Source organism: Bos mutus, chromosome 2, assembly GCF_027580195.1.
Source record: "Bos mutus isolate GX-2022 chromosome 2, NWIPB_WYAK_1.1, whole genome shotgun sequence".
NCBI classification, from domain to species: Eukaryota; Metazoa; Chordata; class Mammalia; order Artiodactyla; family Bovidae; genus Bos; species Bos mutus.
This window is the reverse complement of record NC_091618.1, coordinates 131,150,877-131,173,664: the sequence shown is the minus strand read 5'-3', so window position 1 is coordinate 131,173,664 and position 22,788 is coordinate 131,150,877. Positions and strand designations below refer to the sequence as shown.

Genomic DNA, 22,788 nt, shown 5'->3' with positions numbered 1-22,788 from the left:
ATCTTTTTGTGCACACATCCTCACTTGTATGGGTAAATGAAAAAAAAATAGAGGGTCTGGCTACTTTTATTAGCATAATACATTTGGGATCCTTCTGTGTATCAATAATCCATTCCCAGAATCTCCCAAATTGATTTTATCTTGGATTCTTTTTTAAAGGAATGTTTAAGATCCCGTGTGTGGAAAACACACCTGTGAAAGCTAATAAGGTTGTCAGTCTTTCTTTTCTGTGCTTCCTGGCAGCCACACTACCATCCACCCCATCCTTGTCTTTCGTGTCCTGGGGAATCCTGAGAAGTTGCTGAAAGTTTATGGCTCACCCTCTCCTTCTTCCCCACGAGCACCACCTGGCAGGAAGGTACCAGCCTGCAGAGCCTGGGAAGGAGGCTGGTCTGGTGGGTGACTGCTTACCTTCCAGGATGGGGTTGGCTTCCAGGACCTGCTGCTCAATCCACGAATGCTGGCCACTGATGGTGGCCAGGAACTGCAGGATGAGCTTGGTGGTCTCTGTTTTCCCTGCCCCAGACTCACCACTGCAAAGAGGCGTACAGGTACGTCAGTCAATGAAACAACTATTTTTCAACATCTCTTGACTCTCCTGTAAACCCACCACAAGTCCACTTTCTGAACAAAGATGCTCTCTCCCTGTGCAGAAATCGCACTGTGTCCGCCCTGACATCCCCTGCTAACTTTGTGCTAGTTATTGGTGTGTTCATCTTTCCTTCTCTGCTCAACTGCACAGTCCTGCTCATATCTGCTTCATCCCAGGGTCACGGCTCAATGTTTAGTCACCTAGATCAATGAATGAGACTGGGCGATGCCACGCCCCGATGTAACCTTGTCTCCATGAGCAGCAAGGTCATGCTGGACAAAAGGGAAATGGCGTCAGTCCTTCGGGAAAGTAATCTGGCATAGTTGCAAGCCCCTTCAGAATGATGTCGCCTTTAGTCTAAAGAGTTACCTTTTTGTTGACAAATTTAGTTTACCTTAAACCTAGGCATAATAAAAGTATTATATAATGTTGATGACTTAAGACATCTTAATTAGATTAGCAAACAATTATATTTATATTTAAATAAACATTATATTTAATATTGAATTTTTTTTAGTTCACGTGAGTTTGAATTTAAATAGAGCTCATTAACTTCATATTATCTAAAAACAAAGCTGGTATATCGAGGGCAGCACTGCCAGATGTTGAGGGTTTCAGGTAAAAGATGGAATTTGCCCCAGGTTTTTGCTGAAGGGAACTGGGGGGTCCCCTGCTTGGAGTTTCCTGGAATAGGTTTTCCTTCAGTGTCAAATTTAGACTTACAATCTTTGGCTCAATGTATTTCTCTATGGCAGCGAGGGCAGATTTTTGGAGGTTTTTTATTTTTATTTTTTCCTTTTTTTTTTTTTTAGCTTTCTTAGGGCAGTCCCTTTTTAAATGGTTCTTATTTCCACATGTAAAGCATCCTTTAAAAAATAATTGTATTTTTAGTAGAATAATCTATTTTTATAATCTAAAATAATCTCTTAGGATTGGGATAACTTAAATTTCTAGAGTTGTACTAAACTAAATAATAAAAGTTTATTAAATAACTAGGTCATTTCCAAATAAAATAAGATTTTAAAACTTTAATTACTAAACATTAACTTCCTCTTACAAAAGTTTTTCTTACAGGAAAACTAAAGATATTTTAAACTATTAATAAGTATATTATATAATGTATAATATATTGATATATATATAATAAATATATATATTATAATATGATATAATAGGAGAAGGCAATGGCACCCCACTCCAGGACTCTTGCCTGGAAAATCCCATGGACGGAGGAGCCCTGCAGTCCATGGGGTCGCTAAGAGTTGGGCATGACTGAGCGACTTCACTTTCACTTTTCACTTTCATGCATTGGAGAAGGAAATAGCAACCCACTCCAGTATTTTTGCCTGGAGAATCCCAGGGACGGGGGAGCCTGGTGGGCTGCCGTCTATGGGGTCGTACAGAGTTGGACACGACTGAAGCAACTTAGCAGCAGCAGCATGACATAATAAATATATTCACCAATCTATAAAATGCTAATATAAAAGACACTTCATAGTTGCTAAGGAAAAGTAAGATATACGCATTTAATAAAAAGATATAAGATATGGCAAGCTCAGATATACATTCCACATTTTTCCTGGGGGCCACTGCTCATTTAACAAACAATACAATTATTAAAATAACTTGGAAGAATGACGAGCCTATTTGGACAGAGCAATGGCCCCTCACAAAAGAGAAATTACAGGCGGAGAACACAATGGCAACCCTCTCCAGGACTCTTGCCTGGAAAATCTCATGGACGGAGGAGCCCTGCAGTCCATGGGGTCGCTAAGAGTCAGACACAACTGAGGGACTTCACTTTCACTTTCACTTAGTCTAAAGAAAGAATCTTAAAATGAGAAAAAGCTTTCTCCACAAATACTTCCTGCTCTATAAAGCATTATTTTTTGTCATTGCAATTGTGGAACATTGGAAGTAACATAAATGTGGGAAATTATGGTCCATCTAGTCAGAGAATATAGTGCAGCCACTTAATCCAGGTCTGCACAGAGCAGCAACATGAGCAATGCTTACTAGTTAAGTGAAGTGATAAATGTAGGCACTGTTAAGTAAAATTTATCCAGGAGAGCTGCAGATGGAGATTGCAGCCATGAAATTAAAAGACACTTGTTCCTTGGAAGGAAAGTTATGACCAACCTACACAGCATATTCAAAAGCAGAGACATTACTTTGCCAACAAAGGTCCGTCTTGTCAAGCTATGATTTTTCCAGTGGTCACGTATGGATGTGAGAGTTGGACTCTAAAGAAGGCTGAGCACCGAAGAATTGATGCTTTTGAACTGTGGTGTTGGAGAAGACTCTTGAGAGTCCCTTGGACTGCAAGGAGATCCAACCAGTCCATTCTGAAGGAGATCAGTCCTGGGTGTTCATTGGAAGGTCTGATGTTGAAGCTGCAACTCCAATACTTTGACCATGTAATGTGAAGAGCTGACTCATTTGAAAAGACCCTGATGCTGGGAAAGACTGAGGGCAGGAGGAGAAGGGGATGACAGAGGATGAGATGGTTGGAAGGCATCACCGACTCGATGGACATGGGTTTGGGTGGGCTCCAGGAGTTGATGATGGACAGAGAGGCCTGGCATGCTGTGGTTCATGGGGTCACAAAGAGTCGGACACGACTGAGCAACTGAACTGAACTGAACTGATCCAAGAGAGTGGAGGAAGACTTTTCTTCCAGAAATGTCTAGCGATTTGTTTTCTGAGAATATTTATTTTTCTGAAAATTTTGGAAATTTTCATGGTGAATATATATTAATTTAATAATAGTGAAATATGAAAAACAGTTTTAAAAATTACTTATGGCCATGGACTAGCCAAGATGGTGATGTATAAAGACCCAGAGCCCACCTCCTCCCATGGGCACATCAAAGTTACAGCTATTTACAGAGAAATTATTGATGACAAAAACTGGAAGACTAACAGAAAAGAAATGTGTAAATAATACGTAAAGAAAGAACCATAGCACAGGGAACTCTACTCAGTATTCTATGATAACCTATATGAGAAAAGAATCTGAAAAAGAATGGAGAGATATATATATGAATTACTTTGCTGTATACCTGAAACTAACACAACTTTGTAAGTCAACTATACTCCAAGAAAGTTAAAAAACCAAAAACAACAACAACGAAAAAAAGCAAACAAAAGACGTTTACTTCATTGTCTCAGGACTAAATGTTAAATGGCATTATGTTTATATAAAATATATTTAATTCACAGCTAAAATAAATCAACAAACAAATAAAAACAACAGCAAAAAAGAAGGACCCACAAGGAGACAGTCGGAGGAGGGGCAGAGATGCAGTAAAGTCGAGACACATACCCCCGGTAGGTGACCCACAGATGCGAGAAGAACAACCACACAGGTTCTCCCCAAGGAGTGAGGAAGCTTTGAGGGTCAGTGGGGCCTACTTTCAGGACAACCAGAGGGCTGTGGGAAATGGAGTGTCCACTTGTAAATAGTGCACATAAAATCTCACGTGCCCCAGGACCCAGGGCAGAAGCAGGGATTTGAAAGGAGCCTGGGTCAGACCTGCCTGCTGATCCTAGTGAGTCTCCTGGAGACAGGAGGCAACTGCAGCTCGCCCTGGGACACAGACACTGGGGCAGCCTTTTTGTGGAGCTTGTTGAGCACACGGCCCCTGGTGCTCGCGAGTGCCAGGGTGGAATCCCCCCTCTAGCTTATTCAGCCTGGATTCAGCCCTGGCCACCAGCCTGTTGGTACCAGTACTGACACACCACATGCCAAGCAATGAGCAGGGCCAGGCACAGCTCCACACATAGCAGGCCTCCTGCCTTAAGGCCCCCAGAGCACACCGCTGGACAGGACCTGGTTCGGTCCACTAGAGGACCCAGAATACAGCCTCACCCACCAGTGAGCTGGCACTACCCTCAGAAGCCTCTGGACTCCAGTCCCCACCCACAATCAGGCCAACACCAACCTTGAAAACCCCTGGACCCTGCCTACCAGCAGGTTGACACCAGCGCTGAGACAGCTTGGAAGCCCAGTTCTGCCCACTGTGAGTAAGCACTTGTGCCAGGACACCCCAAGGCACAGCCCTACTTGTCAACAGGCCAAAGCTAGATTTGGGACACGCCAGACCCTGCAGCGAGCCATGTCAGGAGCCAGCCCTGCCCATCTGTGGGCCAACACTGGGTCTGGGATTCCCGGGCCTGCCACCACCCATTCCAGAACCCTGCCCTGCTCACCACTAGTCCCAGGACTCCTCAGGGTCCTGCAGCCTGCAGCCTTGTGACAAGGCCTCACCAGCTGTCAGTAGCCTTCATATGAGGCGGGGCCTGGCAACAAACTGGACCAGGGACCAGTCACACCTATTAGACCACCTTCGGCAGGCAGCCCACCACAGTGGATGACCCAAGCCGCTCACATAGAGGGTACCGCCAGAGCATAGAGCTCTGGTGATCAGAGGGGAGTGTGCTGTCTCCTATAAAACGCCTCTTCTCCAAAGTCAGGAATTGTAACCAACCTAACAGATACACAGAAATAAAAACAACAAATTAGGCAAAAGGAGGCAGCAGAGGAATGCGTTCCAAACAGAAAAACAAGAAAAAATTCCAGAGGAGCTAAGTAAAGTGGGGACAAATAATCTGCCTGAGACTGAGCTCAAGGTTATGATTGTAAAGATGCTCAAAGAACTCAGAAAAAATGCATGAACACAGTAAGAAGTTTAACAGAGAGTTAGAGCATATAAAGAAGAACCAAACAGATCTGAGGAATACAATAAGCAAATTGAAAAATACAAGAGAAGGAAACAGCAGTAGATCAGATGATACATAGAAATGCATGAGCAAGCTGAAACTGCAGTGAAATTCACTGATGCGCAACAGAAAAAAAGAATGAAAAGAAACGAGGACAGGTTAAGAGACTTCTGGAACAATATCAAGAATACTAACGTTCACTTTATAGGGGTCCCAGAAGGAGAAGAGGGAGAGAAAGGGGGCAGAGGACATATTCGAAGGCATAATAGCTAAAACTTTCCCCAACCTGGGAAAGGAAACAGACATCCAAGTACAGAAGCAGAGTCCCAATCAAGATCAACCAATAAGGACCAAACCAAGACAAATTGTGGTTAAAGCGGCAAAAATTAAAGACAAAGAGAAAATACTAAAAGCAGTAAGAGAAAAACAGTAAGTGACATACAAGGCAACTCCCAAAAGGCTATCAGCTGACTTTTCAGCAGAGAGTCTGCAGGCCAGAAGGGAGTCGCACAATATAAAGTAGTGAAAGGGAAAACATACAACACAAAATGCTCTACAACACAAAATACTCTACAGCACAAAATACTCTACAGCACAAAATACTCTACAGCACAAAATACTCTACAACACAAAATACTCATGCAAAGCACAACATGATAAATGTAGTTAGCACTGCTGTACGTCACATATGAAAGTTGTTAAGAGAGTAAATCCTGAATTTTTATCACAAGGAAAAACATTTTTTTCTGTTTCTTCAATTTTGTATCTATAAGAGATGATGGATGCTCACTAAACTTCTTGTGATAATCATTCCATGATGTATGTCAATTAATTATGCTATACACCTTAAACTTAACTTATAATTAACTGTATGCTAAAACTTAACTTATAATTAACTGTATGTCAATTATATCTCAACAAAACTGGAAGAAAAAAAGCATTAATATATGCCATAAAATAGTAATCAGAAAAAATAGCCAAAACACACACTGTGCTCACACAGAGTTTGGGGAAAAAACAAATAATCCAAAAATAGCCAAAATACTACTACAAAATATAACAAGGAAAAAAAGCATTCATAGAAAAAATAGGGCATTACATAATAAAAGAAACCATTCCCAGAATATCAATATCACAAATTTGTATGCACCTAATAACACAGCCTCCGAATACACAAAGCCAACTTTGGAAACTAAAAGGAGGTTTTAAAACATTTTTTATCAGAAATCTAAAGCATATAAAAAGCACTAATAAACTTAAACTAATAATTATTTATAGACTCTTGAACTAACAGAGAACATATAAATGTCTTGAAACTCACATAAAATAGTCACACATTTGACCAAGTAATAGGGCTGTAAAAGAAGTCAATGTATTTCAGAGTCAATAACATATAGAGCATATTAATCATACTATGATTAAATTAGAAATTGAGTTAAAAGGTGGAAGTATTTTTATATTTAGATACAGGCACTCTTCTAAAATATAATGAATTAAAGAGGAAACCAAAATAAAACTACATGCTTTAAACCTTAACAATAAAATAATTAATCAGTATAAAGATAAAAATTTCTTAGAGTGTTTAAATTGAAAACTATACTTATGTCTGGCACATAGCATACACTCAGGGTTGCAGTAATTAACACTATTATTACTATAAAGGGAGAAATGTTGCTTTTATGAACTTTTTTAAATTATAGAAATCGTCAAACATTACAAATGAAGGCAGAATGCTGCAGTATGCTGCTAATAAAAGTATGGCCTATATGCCAGCACCGCCTGCTGCCTAGTTGGAAATGCAAACTTCAAGGCTCCCTTGCTCTACTCAGCCAAATCTGCATTTTCACAATGCAGATTGTGAAATGCCCCCCCAAGGGGCTCCTGCACCTTACAGTCTTCTTAATGAACTCCTAGCGTCCCATTCCCAGCTGCAACTCCTGACCAATTTTGATCCCATTCTGTACAGATTTTCCCCCCACATTGTGCAGGATGCTAGTTCCTCGAGCAGAAATTACACCTGCAGCCCCTGCACTGAGAGCACAAATTCTAAACCCCAGGACTGCCAGGGACATCCCTCTTGTACTACACTGAAGCAAATTCCGGACAAACAAGGTTTCATCTGAAAGTATTAAGTTTTTAAAAAGTTTTGATCCAAATGTTCGTCTTCTCTGAAGGTGTGTGTGACATAAGCAGTGACACTTCACATGATGCCCCTGCGTGGGGAGGTGGCTCTGAGGGTGGAAGACTCAGGGCCTCGCCCACGTCCCAGGTGCCCTGGGCTCTTCTGCAGGCACTGCTGTCTGGGGGGTGACGCTTCCTGGCCAGGCCACCTCTCCATCTTCTGTTCCAGAGCTCTGGGTTTGCTGCTCCTGCTTGACAGCTGTGTGTCACTAGGAAAGAATATCCACCTCTCTGGTGGGAGGTCTCCCCAACAGTAAACCGGGAATAGGAGTACCTACTTGAGAGAGTTGCTGAGAACATGAAACAGGATAACCTACACTGTAGGACCTCATTCTAATCTCTGCTCCAATGGCCCCTCCTCAGAGAGGCCAACCCAATCTGCCCTTCCACCTAGGGCAGTGACCCCATCGCTCTCTTTCCTCTTTCCCTGCAGTGTTTTTCTTCAAAGTTCTTATTATCTGCCAAAACAATTTGTCTATTTATTGCCTGTCTCCCCTTCTAGAATGTAAGCTCCATGAGGCAGGGATTTTAGTCCCTTTCCTTGGCTGCTGTCCAGCCATCTTAGGACAGAGAAGGACACACAATTGGAGCACAGCAGAATCTTGAATGCATAAATGAATGAATGAAGAGATGACTTTACTAGAGCCCCAAGCAAGGGGCCCTGAAGCCAAATTCCCTCTCCCCCTTCCTTTCCAGCTCAGCCTCCCTTCCATGAGTGCTGGGAGGGCAGGAGGCAGAGAAGCCAGGCCAGGCAGTGAGTCTCTCTGTGAGTCAGGATCAGTGTCTGGACTGGAGAGGGACACATCCCTTCTGGGTCCAGCAGCCTGAGAGCCATCCTCTCTGAGATCTGCCTAAAGTTGTTCCATTCTTGTTTTTTATTTTTGGTAGCAGCATATGAGATCCTAGTTCCCCAATCAGCAGTTGGATCCGAGCCCCCTGCATTAGAAGCAGGGGGTCTTAACCACTGGACAACCAGGGAAGTCCTCCTGAGGTTGTTTTTCAGGGATCTCACCTGTTCGATCCTTGCACCCCAAGTGCCTATCCTGGGTCCCATTTCTAAACCAACCCATCCCCATTCTTCCTTTCTTGTCTCAGGAAACATTCACAGAAGGCTGGGGCTATTCAGGCCCTGATGATAGGAGAAGAGTAGGTTCTGAAGGAGGACACCTCGGAGGGACCTTTCAGGGTGGAGGAGCCGCAGGCGCCAGACGCAGGGGGAGCTCATTGATTGGGGGTCTCTAAGTCGCACGCTGGTCTGGAGAGGTTTTGGGAGAGGAGACGCTCCCTTCTTTACGAGATGCTCAGAAATGGTGGGTGGCCCACCCAGAACCTCACCTGATAATGCAACACTGGTCCCTCTTGTTCTTCTTCATGTTGAAGTAGCAGCTGTTGGCAATGGCAAAGATATGCGGCGGCAGCTCACCCACATGGTGCCTGTAGTACAGCTGGACCTGCTCCACGGTGTAGAGGGGCAGCACCTGGAACGGGTTCACCGCCACCAGGATGGAGCCTGTGTATGTCTGGGGAAGGGAGGAGGTGGTTAGTGGCCCCTAATCTGAGGATCGGTGCTGACTTTGGATGTCACAATGGCACCCCACTCCAGTACTCTTGCCTGGAAAATCCCATGGGCAGAGGAGCCTGGTGGGCGGCAGTCCATGGGGTCCCTAAGAGTCGGACACGACTGAGCGACTTCACTTTCACTTTTCACTTTCATGCATTGGAGAAGGAAATGGCAACCCACTCCCGTGTTCTTGCCTGGAGAATCCCAGGGATGGGGGAGCCTGGTGGGCTGCCGTCTATGGGGTCGCACAGAGTCGGACACGACTGAAGCGACTTAGCAGCAGCTGCAAGGGCACCAGGCATGGCTGACTCTGGCAGGGAGGCGGGGACTGATTCTGGGCTGAGAGATGACACTCCTGGCAGCTCAGATCCTTCCCCTGGAAAGGATGCTCACCAAGAACAAGAGCTCCTGGGTGAGGATGCCTTCACAGGAACATTAAATGAGGTGGTTTATGTTTAGCACTAACATTAACACTGTGGTTAATGTTTAGTGCTCTGTCTGGGATTTAGAAGAGGCTCAATGAAACTAGACTGAATGTATGAAGCAAGTCTTCACCTGCCTCCCACAGGGGCCTCAGTGAGGCTGGGCCACCATCGGAGCCCTCAGAGTCCTCCTGGACCTTAGTTCAGGGTCACTTGCCCACGTGGAGCCTCCACTGGGCCTGCCAGCCCCTCTGGATTGGGATGGGGACAGTCATCTCAATAGTCGTGTACAGTGCCTTCGTTTTCATTTTAGGGAAGGAGAGGACTCAGGACTATGACAACCAGATAAAAGAATGCAAGCGTAAGCTCTTCGGTAAAGGATAAGCTGCAATTCAACTTAATTTATTGCTGTTATTAGTCCCAGGAGCCGAGGCACACTCAGCCAGTATGAACTCTGAGTGCCTGGTCCCTGCCCTCCAAGGCCTCTCTCCTCCTCTCCCACCCTGCCCTCTATTCAGAGGCCCCTGCTCTGAGCATCCCATGATCAGGGCTGGTCAGAGGTCAGTGAGCCGCCTCTCCCTGTGAGAGGCCCAGGCAGGTGGTGACACCCCTGGGTCACACCCACTCACGGCAAGGCTGGTGTCAGTTTTGGAATACCACCTCACCTGGTAAGTCTGCATTGGAGCAGGGATGCTAGCTTTGCATCCATCACAAGGCCTTGGGAGAAGCACCTGCATCTACCTACACGACCCTCCTGGTCATCACTTCATAGAAGGGCAGGGCTCTTCTGCTTGGTGACCCTGGCTCTGCCACGTAACCGGAAAGAAACCAGGCAGAAAACTACTCTCCCACAGCCTCTGATCCCCTCGGCCATCAGAGCAGGCCTCTTCCTCAGCCACGGATGCAGGAGAGAGGCAGCACTTAATCTGTATACTGCATCCTGTGCACTGTGCTGGCACATGCAGGTCAGCTTTCTGCAACCTTGAAGCCTTTATGCCCCTGCTTATTTCGGATTGGGGAGCAGGGATTGATGAGCATCCTCACACCGTAAGGGTGTGGGGCTCAGGGACTAAGCCAGGCGTGCCTGGGGCACGGTTTGCTTCCCCAGCCAGCGCAGCATGTGTGGCCCAAGCATGCCGTGGGGGCACACATGGCCAAGGGAGACTCACGTAGATCTTGTGCTGCTGGTAGCGGATCAGGAGGTTGTGCACCATGCCTGCCTCATTCAGGTCCCCCAGGCGGATCATGTCATCCACGCCCTGAGCTGAATTGGGGTGCATGGAGCTGAGAGTGCCAAGGTCCTCTGCTTGGATCCAGTGTTCCTGCAACAAAGGGCACAGGCTCTCCTGAGAGGTGACCTCTGCCAGGGCCAAACTCTCCTCCATGTCCTCAATGGACTGGCTGACCTGGTGGCCCGCACCTGGCCAGGGCTGGTCTGCGGTGAAGGTCAAAGGATCGAGTCAAGCTGAGGCTGGAGTCAGCACGTGTCTAGGGCCAGGGGTCAGTGTGTACTGGGGCTAGGGGTGAAGTTCAGACCAGGGTCAGAGGAGTGTAGAGCCGGGAGTTAGATATGGCTACAATTGGGATCGGGGCAGCTTGCAGCTGGGGTCTCACAGATGGCTGGGATAAAAGTGTGCAAGAAAGTGTTTTTAATATAAATGATGTTATGTCATTTTGCAAATAGGAGACATTATTGTTAATATTTGACTGACTTACATACTATAGGGTTCACAGGTCACACTCTAGAATTTTCTCCTCGGAGGCCAAGTCTCTACATGCTTCACTTTGCAGATCCTCAGCAAAGAGGGCTGCCCAGGGAGGACCTCAGTGACCAGCTGGAGGCCCCAGTCTGCAAGTCCTTCCCCTCTGCCCCTCCCCTGCTCCTCCCCAGCTTGCCAGGTGACCAAGCTGGTTCCCCAACAGGTCACCCTGAGCTTCCTACTCTATCATCTGGGCTGCATTGCTCATGTGAGATGGGTCTCCTTCTCCTCCTCATGTGCTTGGGGGCCCCCATCCAGGCATCTTTCTCATGCACCTTTCTCTCCCTCACTTCTCCTGTCCTTCCTGCTCACCTTGCATTACTTTGAAAACAAGTTTCTGGCCCTTCCCCCTCTCTGCCCCCACCCTTTTCCCACTTCACTCTTTCCTGCTCCCCTAATTGTCCTAATTTTCCGTCTTCCAACCTGCTCCCTGCTTCTTCCCTATAGAAACAGTTCCCTAGACAGACACACAATGCCCGCCGTGACAGGACTCCCCTATGGTCTATCCTGCCACGTGGTTCCCAGACTTGGGCTCTAGAATCCCTGGTGTTGGGAGCAGCACCAGAGAAGGGAGGGGGCTCAGGGTTCTGGACGGGAGCTGAGAAGGCTGAGCCTCTGAGGAATGTATAGCCATACTCACCTTGCCCTCATCATCTTCAACCAAAATTTTGCCAGGCTTGGTTTCTTTGATGATGCCCCCAATGGCCACCCTGGTCTTGTCGGCAGGGGTGGGGTTCAGCCACACGTGGTCACCCTAGAGGGCAGAGAGGTCAGATCCATGTTCCACCTTCCACTTCCTGCTAAAGATTTACCTCCCTGGGGGCTGTCCCTTCAACCAAGAGATGCCAAGTGACTGGGATGTGCTCTCTCTCCCTTGCCCTCCCTGCTTCCCCTTCTCCTCCTCTTGTTTTTCCTTCTTCCCTCTCTCCTACCCACCCCTCCCCAGTCCTTTCTTGTTCTTGTCAAGATGTTGATGGGTGATGGCAGGGGAAGCTCTGTTGGCCTGGTTTTTGCAGGAAAGTGTCCCCCGTGAGGTGCAAAAAGAGAGTCTCTGCCTTTGACTAGCCCTATAGTACCCAAACCCAGTGTCTGCTGCTGCTGCTAAGTCACTTCAGTCGTGTCCGACTCTGTGTGACCCCATGGACGGCGGGGAAAGCAAAGACTAAAATCTCACTAGGTTTCTTCCTGGCCTGCAACATGGCATTAACCCACATGAACCTCTTTCTGATCCAAGAAAGCTCACCCTACTCAAAGAGGAGTAATCCCAAAGGAAAAAGCACAGGTCTACACATAAAGATACTGAAATGTAAAAGGAGGAAAGGAGCATGAGTAACACTCACCAGGGGAAAACCAAATGCCACAGAACAGTGCAAAGTCATACCCAAGTATCTCACCACTATTTCCAGAAATTTACTGAGCTCAGATATTAGACACTGAGACAGCTGAAAAGGATGAGACATGAATTCGCAGAGCTCAAAAGAGAAATGGAGGAAAACAAGTAAGCATGGGCCAGAGGTGAAAGCAAACTGGAAGCAACAACAGGGAGATAAGCACTGCTAAAATCAGGGTAAAGGTCACGGGTGACAGGAGAAGAAAAGGGAGCAAAGTGACAAAGAAATTCAAACAATCAGGATGAGGCAGAAGAGCATAGATATGGAAGGCAGGCGAAAATACAAATAACTTAAGTGCACAAAGAAGGAAAACAGGGGGAAAAAAACAGAAAAATCACTTAAAGATATAATTCAAGACAACTTTCCAGAAATTAATGAAGGTTTGGATCTATGGGTTGAAGACACACCATCCTTTCTTTGAAATGATGACAAAGAAAAATCAACTCTAGGACAGATACTGATCCTAGAGTTAATTTTTTGAGGGGTAGGCAGATAAAAAGACAAATGCCCTTATAAGGAGATAATTCAGGACAAATTCAAATCATATGAGGGCTGAACAACTCATACAAAGACCTCAGGAAAAGAGCAATACAGCTATCAGAATGGCCGTTATAAAAAGAACAGAAAATAACAAATGCTTGTGAGGATGCAGAGAAACTGGAGCCCTTGTATAGTGTTGGTAGAAATGTAAAATTGTGACACCACTGGGGAAAACAGCGTGAAGGCGCCTCAGTACACTAAAAATAAAATTATGATCCAGCAATTCCACTTCTGGGTAAATTTCCAAAGAAATCAAAGCAGGATCTCAAAGACATATTTGCATTTCTATGTTAACTGCAGCATTATTCATAATAGCCAAGAGGTAAAAGCAACCCAAATGTCCATCGGCAGATGAATAAATAAAAATGTAAAATACACAGTCATCGTTCAGAATCATCAGGGGATTGATTGCAGAAGCCCCTGCAGATACCAAATCCATAGATGCCCAAATACCTTATATGAAATGATACAGCACAGCAAATAGTACACTATGGAATATTAGTTCAGTTCAGTTCAGTTGTTCAGTCGTGTCCGACTCTTTGCGACCCCATGAACCACAGCACGCCAGGCCTCCCTGTCCATCACCAACTGCCAGAGTCTACCCAAACCCATGTCCACTGAGTCAGTGATGCCACCCAACCATCTCATTGTCTGTTATCCCCTTCTCTTCCTGCCCTCAATCTTTCCCAGCATCAGGGTCTTTTTCAATGAGTCAGCTCTTCACTTTGAGATTGCATGCAGCCTTAAAAAAGGAGGAAATTCTGTCATATGCTACAATGTGGATGGACCTCAAAGACATTATACCAAGCAAGAGAAGCCAGTCACAGAAGGACAAAACTGTATGATTCCATTCAGAGAAAGTGTCTAAAGCAGTTAAAATCACACAAACAGAGAGTAGAAAGGCAGTTGCAGGGGCTAGAGGAAAACAGATGGAGAGTCATGTTTAATTAGTGAAGAGTTTCAAGGGCACAAGATGAAAATGATCTCACATCTGTCACACAGCACTGTGAATATATATAACAATATTGAACTGTATACTTAAAAATGGTTCAGATGGAAAATTGAATGTGATATTTTTTTACCACAATTACAAAAATAGAAAAAAGAATCCAATAATTTTTTTACCCAGCCCATTTGTCATTTCTGTATAAAGATAATCAACATTTTTAGATGAATATTTTCTCATAAGTCTTTTAGAAAAAATAATTAGGGGACAAATTTAAGTCAACAGTACCAAGAATGAATGTAAATTCACACCAACATACACAATGATGAAGTTTCAAAATATTTGGGAGAGCGAAGAGATCACAAAAACTTTCAGAGAGAAAAATTAAGTTTCATACAAAGGCTCAAGAATTAGAAGGGTTTCCAACTTCTCCATAGCAATGCTGGAAATCAGAAGGAGTACATGTTTTCACAATTTTCAGGGAAAATTATATCTAGTATGGAATCCTAAGTCCAGCTAATATTCAAATGTGAATAAACATAGTTTTAGACGTGCAAGTTGTTAAAAATGTTTACTTCATATGCAGCCTATCTCAGGAAGCTATTACAGGTCGTACTTGATCAAACCAAGGGAGTAAACCAAGAAAGAGAAAAACCTTGGATCCAAGAAAAGGGACTCAGGTAAAGGAGAGGTGAAAGAAATGTCCAGGGTGGTTGTGAAGGAGACCCCGTGATCCTGAGGCGTGTGCCTCAGAAGTATGAGATTCGAGTTTAGATATGGCATCGGCAGCTCTGGGAGAAAGCTCCTCCTGAGGATGACATTGACTGAACTCCCAGATGAATCATTTAACAAGAATGTTGACATACCTGGGAGAGAGCTGGGTGGGGGTAGGGTGAGGCGTGGTTATGTTGTGATAAGTACAGAGAAAACAAAGCAGATAGGGAACAAGATAATTACAGTCTAGCACTTAGAGTACACTTCAGGTCTCAACTGAGAGGAACATTTTCTTTTTTTTTATAAAAACATTTTCTTTTATATTGGAGTATAGCTGATTAACAATGTTGTGTTAGCTTCAGGTGTACCACAGAGTGATTCAGTTATACCTATACATGTATTTATTCTTTTTCAAATTCTTTTCCCATTTAGATTGTTACATAATATTGAGCAGAATTTCCTGTACTATACACCAGGTCCTTGCTGGTTATCCACTTTAAATACATCAGAGTATACATGCCAATCCCAAACTCCCTAACTAGAATAGCCTCTGCTCACCACAACTAGAGGGGAAAAAAAGCCTGCACAAAGCCACGGAGACCCAGCGCAGCCAAAAATAAGTAATAAATAAATAAATGATTTAAAAAAAAAAGAAGAAATAGAGCACGAGGGACTTCCCTGGTGGTCCAGTAGTTAAGACTCCACACTCCCAAAGCAGGGGGACCAGGTTCCATCTCTGATCAGGGAACTAGATCTCAAACACTGCAACTAAGAGTTTGCATGACGCAAGTAAAGATCCCACATGATGCAACAAAGATCTTGTGGGCTTCAACTAAGACCCAGCGCAGCCAAATAAATAAATAACATTTTTAGAAAAGAAATAGAGAATGAGTCACAGAAAGCAGAGGGATCTAGGTCTTCACTGCTCTTTGTGATAAGAAATACCTGACAACTGACTTCTGCCCGTGATGCAGAACTCCTGCCCTAGCCTGAGACAGAAATCACTACGAGGAATCTCAAAGACACAAAGAATCCACTTCCGAGAGACCTGATCCTCAGTCTTCCGAGGTGGGCTGGCTATTCCAGCCATTGGCTGAAATGCTCACTGTGGCTTGTCCCATGCGCCCACCCACCAGGCTTTTCTTCCCACAGGAGAAAAGATAGGCCTAGAAGTAGCTCTGGGCTGCCTTTATTTAGGTAAGTGGAGAAGTTAACAAATAAAAAATACTGTTGTCAAGATACTTTTTTCTAGATTCTTTTATTTTTAAAAATTTTTACTGAAATACATTTGATTTACAATGGTGTACTAATTTCAGGTGTGTAGCAAAGTGATTCCGTTATATATATATTCATGTAGTTATATATATATTCATGTAGTTATATATATATATATATATATATGTATATATGTATATGTATATTCATGTATGGATGTGAGAACTGGACCATAAAGAAGATAGAGTGCCAAAGAACTGATGCTTTCAAACTGTGGTGCTGGAGAAGACTCTTGAGAGTCCCTTGGACTGCAAGGAGATCCAACTAGTCCATCCTAAAGGAAATCAGTCCTGAATATACATTGGAAGGACTGATGCTAAAACTGAAACGCCAATACTTTGGCCACCTGATGAGAAGAACTGACTCATTGGAAAAGACCCTGATTCTGGGAAAGATTGAAGGCGGGAGGAGAGGGGATGACAGAAGATGAGATGGTTGGATGGTATCACCGATTCAATGAATATGAACTTGGGCAAACTCTAGGAGTTGGTGAGGGGCAGGGAAGCCTGGCATGCCGCAGTCCATAGGGTCACAAAGAATCAGACCAACTTGGTGACTGAACAACAATTCTTTTTTTACATTCTCTTCCATGATAGGTTATTACAAGATATTTAGTATCTTATCTTACTGTGCTATAGAGTACATCCTTGTGGAACACCTATTTTAAATATAGTATGTGTTTTGTCAAGACATTTTAAGCCCTGAGTACAAGTGAGGGATTACTCTGTGCATGTGGCCATCCTGCCAAGGCCAAGTTTGGCCAAACTCATTTTCTTTAGGTAATACAATCTGGTGGTTCAGCTGGTAAAGAATCTGCCTGTAATGTGGGAGACCTGGGTTCAATCCCTGAGTTAGGAAGATCCCCTGGAGAAGGAAACAGCTACCCACTCCAGTATTCTGGCCTGGAGACTTCCATGGACTATATAGTCCTTGGGGTGGCAAAGAGTCAGACACGACTGAGTGACTTTGACTTTTCCCTCAAACTCCCTGTGTCTGGTATTTTCCTTCCAAGGTCACATTGCCTTACTTCTTCTTTCCTTGGGAGTGGTTTGAGTCAGCATTTGGCAACTCCCATGAACAACCCTTTAATGGAAGAGATGCAGTTCTTACCAGTCTCAACCCTGACATCCTGAGGCAGCAGCTCCCGACAGCCTGTGTGCAGAGAGAAAGCAGAATGTCAGTCTTTGTGACCATGAGTTGGAGCCCTGGCAGGTAGGGGCCAGAGTGCTTATCAGTGTAGCTCTGAGTGCCTGGCATGGGGCCAAGAAAGGACTCTTGAAAGAATGGATGGGTGTGTCATAGCCCCATGGCAAGTGTTGGAGGAGACTCTCTCAGTTTCTTCAGTCCTATCTCATCTTTGAAGTGAAGTGAAAGTCACTCAGTCATGCCCGACTCTTTGCAACCCCATGGACTATACAGTCCATGGAATTCTCCAGGCCAGAATACTGCAGCGGGTAGCCTTTCCCTTCTCCAGGGGATCTTCCCAACCCAGGGATCCAACCTAGGTCTCCTGCATTGCAGGCGGATTCTTTACCAGCTGAGCCACAAGGGAAGCCCTATCTCATCTTTACTGAACGCCTATTTTGCACTCAGCACTCGGCTCAACATAGGGAGTGGGGTGGTTCTGAACAGCCTCAGAACAGCATCTCTGCCACCCAGAAACGCAGACTGTGTCTGGTCAGACATCTGTGAACATCAGGCATTACCACACGCCACACGGAGTGCTGAGGGAACCAGCCAGCAGAACTTGAGATGCAACATACTTGATGTAAACCTCATGCACCCACAAAACATTGATACCCCCATTTCATTCATGGGACTCAACAAAGGAAAGGTGACCCATTATCAGTAGCACAGCTGGAAATTCAGTCTGGACCTGCGTCCTTTCAAACCTGTCTCAGCGCCTGGCTACTTCCGGTACCCAGGGAGCATCAGGCAGGCCTGAGTAGCTGCCCCCTAGTCAGGGAGGGAAGGCGGGGCCCTGAGCTCAGGGGGAGCCCCGCCCACCACCAGCCCCGCCCACCACCAGCCCCGCCCTCTCTGCTTCGAGCATCCTGACACAGAGGCTGGCTTTTTTGCTGGTCACATACTCCCTGCTTGTAACGCAGACCTGCCCCTGGGAGGAACTTAGGAAATATCTGTTCAGTGAAACAGAGAAGGAAGCCCTTGGAGAGGGTGTCCTCTGATGTTGGCTTTGTCAGATGAGCAAGAATTCACAGTGGAAAGAAAGGGGCATTCTCTAGGGATGCTGTAACTTTAGCAAAGGCAGAGGGCAAAGTACAGAGGATGCGCGGTCAGCATGTTTGGGTTGAGCGGACTGTGGGGAGGTGAAAGAAGTGTCTCGTTGTAGGCAGCGGGCAAATGTGACAGAGAGTCTTTGCCTCTCTGTTCTGCTGAATAAAGAATTTTCTCATTCCATTTTTACTTAGTGCATGGGCATTAATATGTTTATGGCAATCTATACCTCCCAGCATTTGCTGAGCACCTAAAAAGTAAAAGGCGATAATCAGACTGAGATTCCTTGAAAGAGGCTACAGCTCTTTCAAAGAGAGGCTGGTCCATCTTTGGGGTAACCTCACATACCCCAGTGAGGTGGCAGGTGGGGAAGAGGCAGGGGGCATTTTCTACCTCTGACTCCCCACTGTGGCCTGGCCCAGGCTCCTCACTTCTCCCCCCAGCTAGGAATTTGAGGCCTACCTGTGTTCTTCAGTGCCCTCACCCATGGCACTGGCCTCCGTGGACATCTTCCCTCTCCAGCCTCCAGGATCTGCCCCACAGGCGTTCCCCACCAGTCCTGCCATCCCTGGGGGTTGAGCCGGCCGTGTGTCCTGGACTCCCAGACTCCACTGCCTCCACTTCCCACAACTTCCCCTGGTCTTCCCGTGTCCCAGAACTTCTCCACTCCAAAAGCCACATCCTCTGAGGGGTTCCCTGGCAGTCTCCTGGTTAGGACTCCATGCTTGCAGTGCAGAGGCCACATCCTCCAACTGCCACTCTCTCGCCACACCCCAGACCAGCACTGGGCCCTCTGCCCATGGCAACTGTTCCCTCATTTCATCACAACTCCTCAGCTTTTGCTTTTCTCCCCAGTCTGTCAACTATCCTAGCTTCATTTCTATCTCAACCAGCCTGGAAACGGAACTTAAATCTGTTTTGGAACAGAGTAGTTTTGTAAGTACCCATAAATGGAATACAAGCAGTACAATGAGCTGCACACTCTGTGGACCCCTCTGTCCACCTTCACTCCTGTCCTGTGAATGTCGTTGAGTCCTGCTCTCACCTTGCAAAGTCCGAGCACTGAGCTGAGCATTCCAAGAATGGGTCACACCATCTTGACAACAGGGGCCAGGGAAATTTCATGACCTGTACCTCCCCTAAGACTCTAGAAATGCTTGGGGATCCTTGAGTGGGCTCTAGTCAGCTCTTTCTGAAAAGAAAAAAAAAAAAATCCCTCCAATTTCAAGGCTCCCTCCCACTAATCACTCTGCAGAACTTGATCTGCATCACTGAAAAAAGAAAGAAGTCACCCTCAGCTTCCAGCTCTGTTCAATCCCTGCCTTCTCCTATACCTGTGGGCACGTAAGGGATGCCCTGGGGAGGGGCCGCTGACAGCTCCACGCTAACCCTTCCAGCCCTGCCCTCTCTGGCCTCCTCCATCAGGGCTTTTGCTTTATCGATTATTGTGGTGATGAAAATATGCCCACATATTCTTTGACTCCGCCCCCTTCCAAAGATGGATTCATTCGTTCTCCCTACCATGGGTGTGGACATAGGGACTGCCTTTTAACAAATAGAATAAGATGGGAGTGATAGAGTATAGCTTCCAAGACTTGGGGCTTCCTCCTTGTTCTCTCTAAGATTGCTCGGCCTGGTGAAACTTGCTGCCATGTCATGAGGACACTCAAGCAGCCCCACGGAGGTCTCTAGTTAACAGCCAGTGATCTTGGAAGCAGATCTTTCAGCCCTGATCAAGGCTTCAGATGACCAGAGCTCCAGCCAGTGTCCTGACTGTAACCTTGTTGAGTATTGAATTGTGTCCACTCCCCCTCTCAAGTTCATAAGTTGAAGTCTTAACCCCAGCATCTCACAGTGGGACTGTATTTGAAGATAAGGCCTTTAAAGAGGTGGTGAAATTAAACTGAAGTTGTTAGGGGGGGCGTAATCCAATCTGACTGATATCTTTGTAAGAAGAAAAAGAGATACCAGAGCTGTGTGTGCAAAGGGATGATCATATGAGGACAGAGTATGAAGAGGGTAACTGTCTGCAACCAAGGAGAGGGGCATCAGGAAAAACCAACCCTGCCAGCATCTTTGGTCTGGGACTTCTAGTTCCAAAATTGTGAGGACAGAAATGTCTGTTGCTTGAGCTGCCTAGTCGGTGGCATTTTGTTATGGCGACCCTAGAAAATGAATACAAATCTCATGAGGGGCTGCCCTGGAGGCCCGACAGCTAAGGCTCTGAGCTGTCAGTGCAGTGGGCCTGGGTTTGTCCCCGGTCAGGGAGCTAGATCCCACATGTGGCAACTCAAAAAAAAAAAGATCTTACATGCTGCAAATATGCTGGCTTACATGCTGGCTCAGAACCACCCATCTAAGCCACTCTTGGATTTCAGAAATTGGTGGGAAAATAAATATTTGTCATTTTAAGCTGCAAAATTTTGGAGTAATTTGTTATGCAGCAGTAGACAACTAATACAATCACCCCTCTCTCTCACATCTTCATTCGTTATTTCTCTTCTGACCTCCTTCTTACATAAAAATGCAAATTTTGTCTATCTTTTTTTTTTAGGGACTAAGGTAGAGTTTGTTTTTATTATAAAAGAAAAAAACTCGGGAATCTTAACCAAGGAAGGGAATATTTTGTACTCAGAGAATAGATACCAGAATACAAAATTACAAGTGTTTGGACTCCAGACCTGTTCCCCTCTCCTCCAAGAGTAGAGATGGGAAGGAGACAGCTGAAGCAAACAAGCAATTCTGTAAAGCAAAACTTGGGAATCCTATAAATATGATTAAAATCTAAACTTCTGTTTTGCTTTAAAATTTTTTAATGTATCAAAAAGCCTGCTTTAGTGACATGATAATTCCACCAGAAAATAACTCCAATACCCCCTTGTCAGTAACATTTTCAAGCTGAAGTTTTGATTATCTTAAAATGAATTTTCTTGGCCTCCTGACCCCCTCCAGATATTGCCTTCCTCTTGTTTCCACTCCACAGCTGAACTGCCTGAAACAGTTGCCCTGTCTCCACCCTCTTGCCCTTCACACCTTCCCAAGCCTTGGGTTGCATGTGCATACCCACCAACACTGCACTGATCCCTCCAGGGACACCACTGCCCACGTTGGTGCCAGGACTCTCTCAGCCATGCCCTGTCCCCTGAGCTCGCCCCTGTGACTTCTGCAGGACTGCACTTCCCTGTCTTTCCTTGTATTCTGGGGTTGCCCTCAATCTCCTCCCAGGGCTCTTTCCCCTCACTTTGATCTCTTGATGTCTGAAGGAGATGCTGATGCTTTCAGTCTGCCTGATATGCTTTCCTCTATTTTCTTTCAGGGAAATTCTCCTCCCTTTGCCCAAAATGTTTCTGAGAGACGGGGTGTGATGCAAGGAAGGGCCAATCACAGGCTTTCCCTGGAATGTTCTGAATTGGAACTGGGGATTGATGTTCCTCTCTAGTCACAAAGTTTTGAAATATGATTCCAGAACTGCCAGGGGCTATGGTTCTAGTGTCCCAAAAATAGCTGATAGGAGAGAATAAAGTTGGCAGGCCAAGAGGGAATGAGACAAAGACAAAATGTTGTCTTTGCAGTTTGTTGCTTGAGTGAAGCCACCTGGACTCTGTCATTGAAATCAAAGAATTCTATCAACCTAGTGGTCCTTATTCTGTTCTCTCTCAGTCTGCCCACTCCCCTTGTGCATGCCCATCCTTTCCCAGGGCCACTGACAGGATCAAAGCTCTTGACTGTATTCAACGTCTCTAACTCTCATCTCTGTCCTGAACTTTAGATCCACCAAGACTCGAACCCCTGGACATCTCCAGCAGATAGGCCATGGGCACAGCACACTCAACATGAATACACATCTCCTCTGTCTTCTATCTGCTCCTTCCTCTTCATTTTTCATCTCAGTGAACGAAACTATCAATTGTTGAAGAAAACATTTGAGTCATCCTTTAATCCTCATATCTGAATGATCGCTAAGATCCAAAGATTTCATCTTTTAAAAGCGTGAGGCTTCCAACCATATGTTGTCTACAAGAAACTCACTATAAATATAAAGACCCAGATAGACTGAAGATAAATAGAGAAAAATATACCATGTTAAAACTAATCAAAAGAAAGTTGGAGTAGCTATACTTAATTAAGACAGTGTGGACTTCAGGGCAAGGACAATTATGAGGAATATAAACAGGAATAACCTAATAATAAAGTGGCCAACTCCCAAAGAAGATATAACATTACTTAACATGTATGTGCCTAATAACAGGGAATCATAATACATGTGGCAAAAACTGGTAAACCTACAAGGAGAAAAAGGTAAATCCAATATCATAGTTGGAGACTTCAACATGCTTTTATCAGTTATTAATGTATTTGGCAGGCATAAAATCAGCAAGGACATAGTTGAAATGAATACGATTGTTAGTCAACTGGATCTAATTGACATTTATAGAATACTTCATCTAA

At 45.1% G+C, this 22,788-nt stretch overlaps 1 protein-coding gene across 1 annotated transcript in view; it reads right to left on the bottom strand.

Annotated features, from left to right (window-relative positions):
* The window catches only part of MYO7B (myosin VIIB), a 102,782-nt gene that overhangs the window by 67,938 nt on the left and 12,056 nt on the right, over positions 1–22,788 (bottom strand). The window contains 5 exon segments of the mRNA XM_070359826.1: positions 412–533; positions 8,831–9,015; positions 10,648–10,800; positions 11,879–11,992; positions 17,215–17,256. Of these exon segments, the coding sequence (XP_070215927.1) occupies positions 412–533; positions 8,831–9,015; positions 10,648–10,800; positions 11,879–11,992; positions 17,215–17,232 (592 nt within the window). The 5' untranslated portion in view covers positions 17,233–17,256.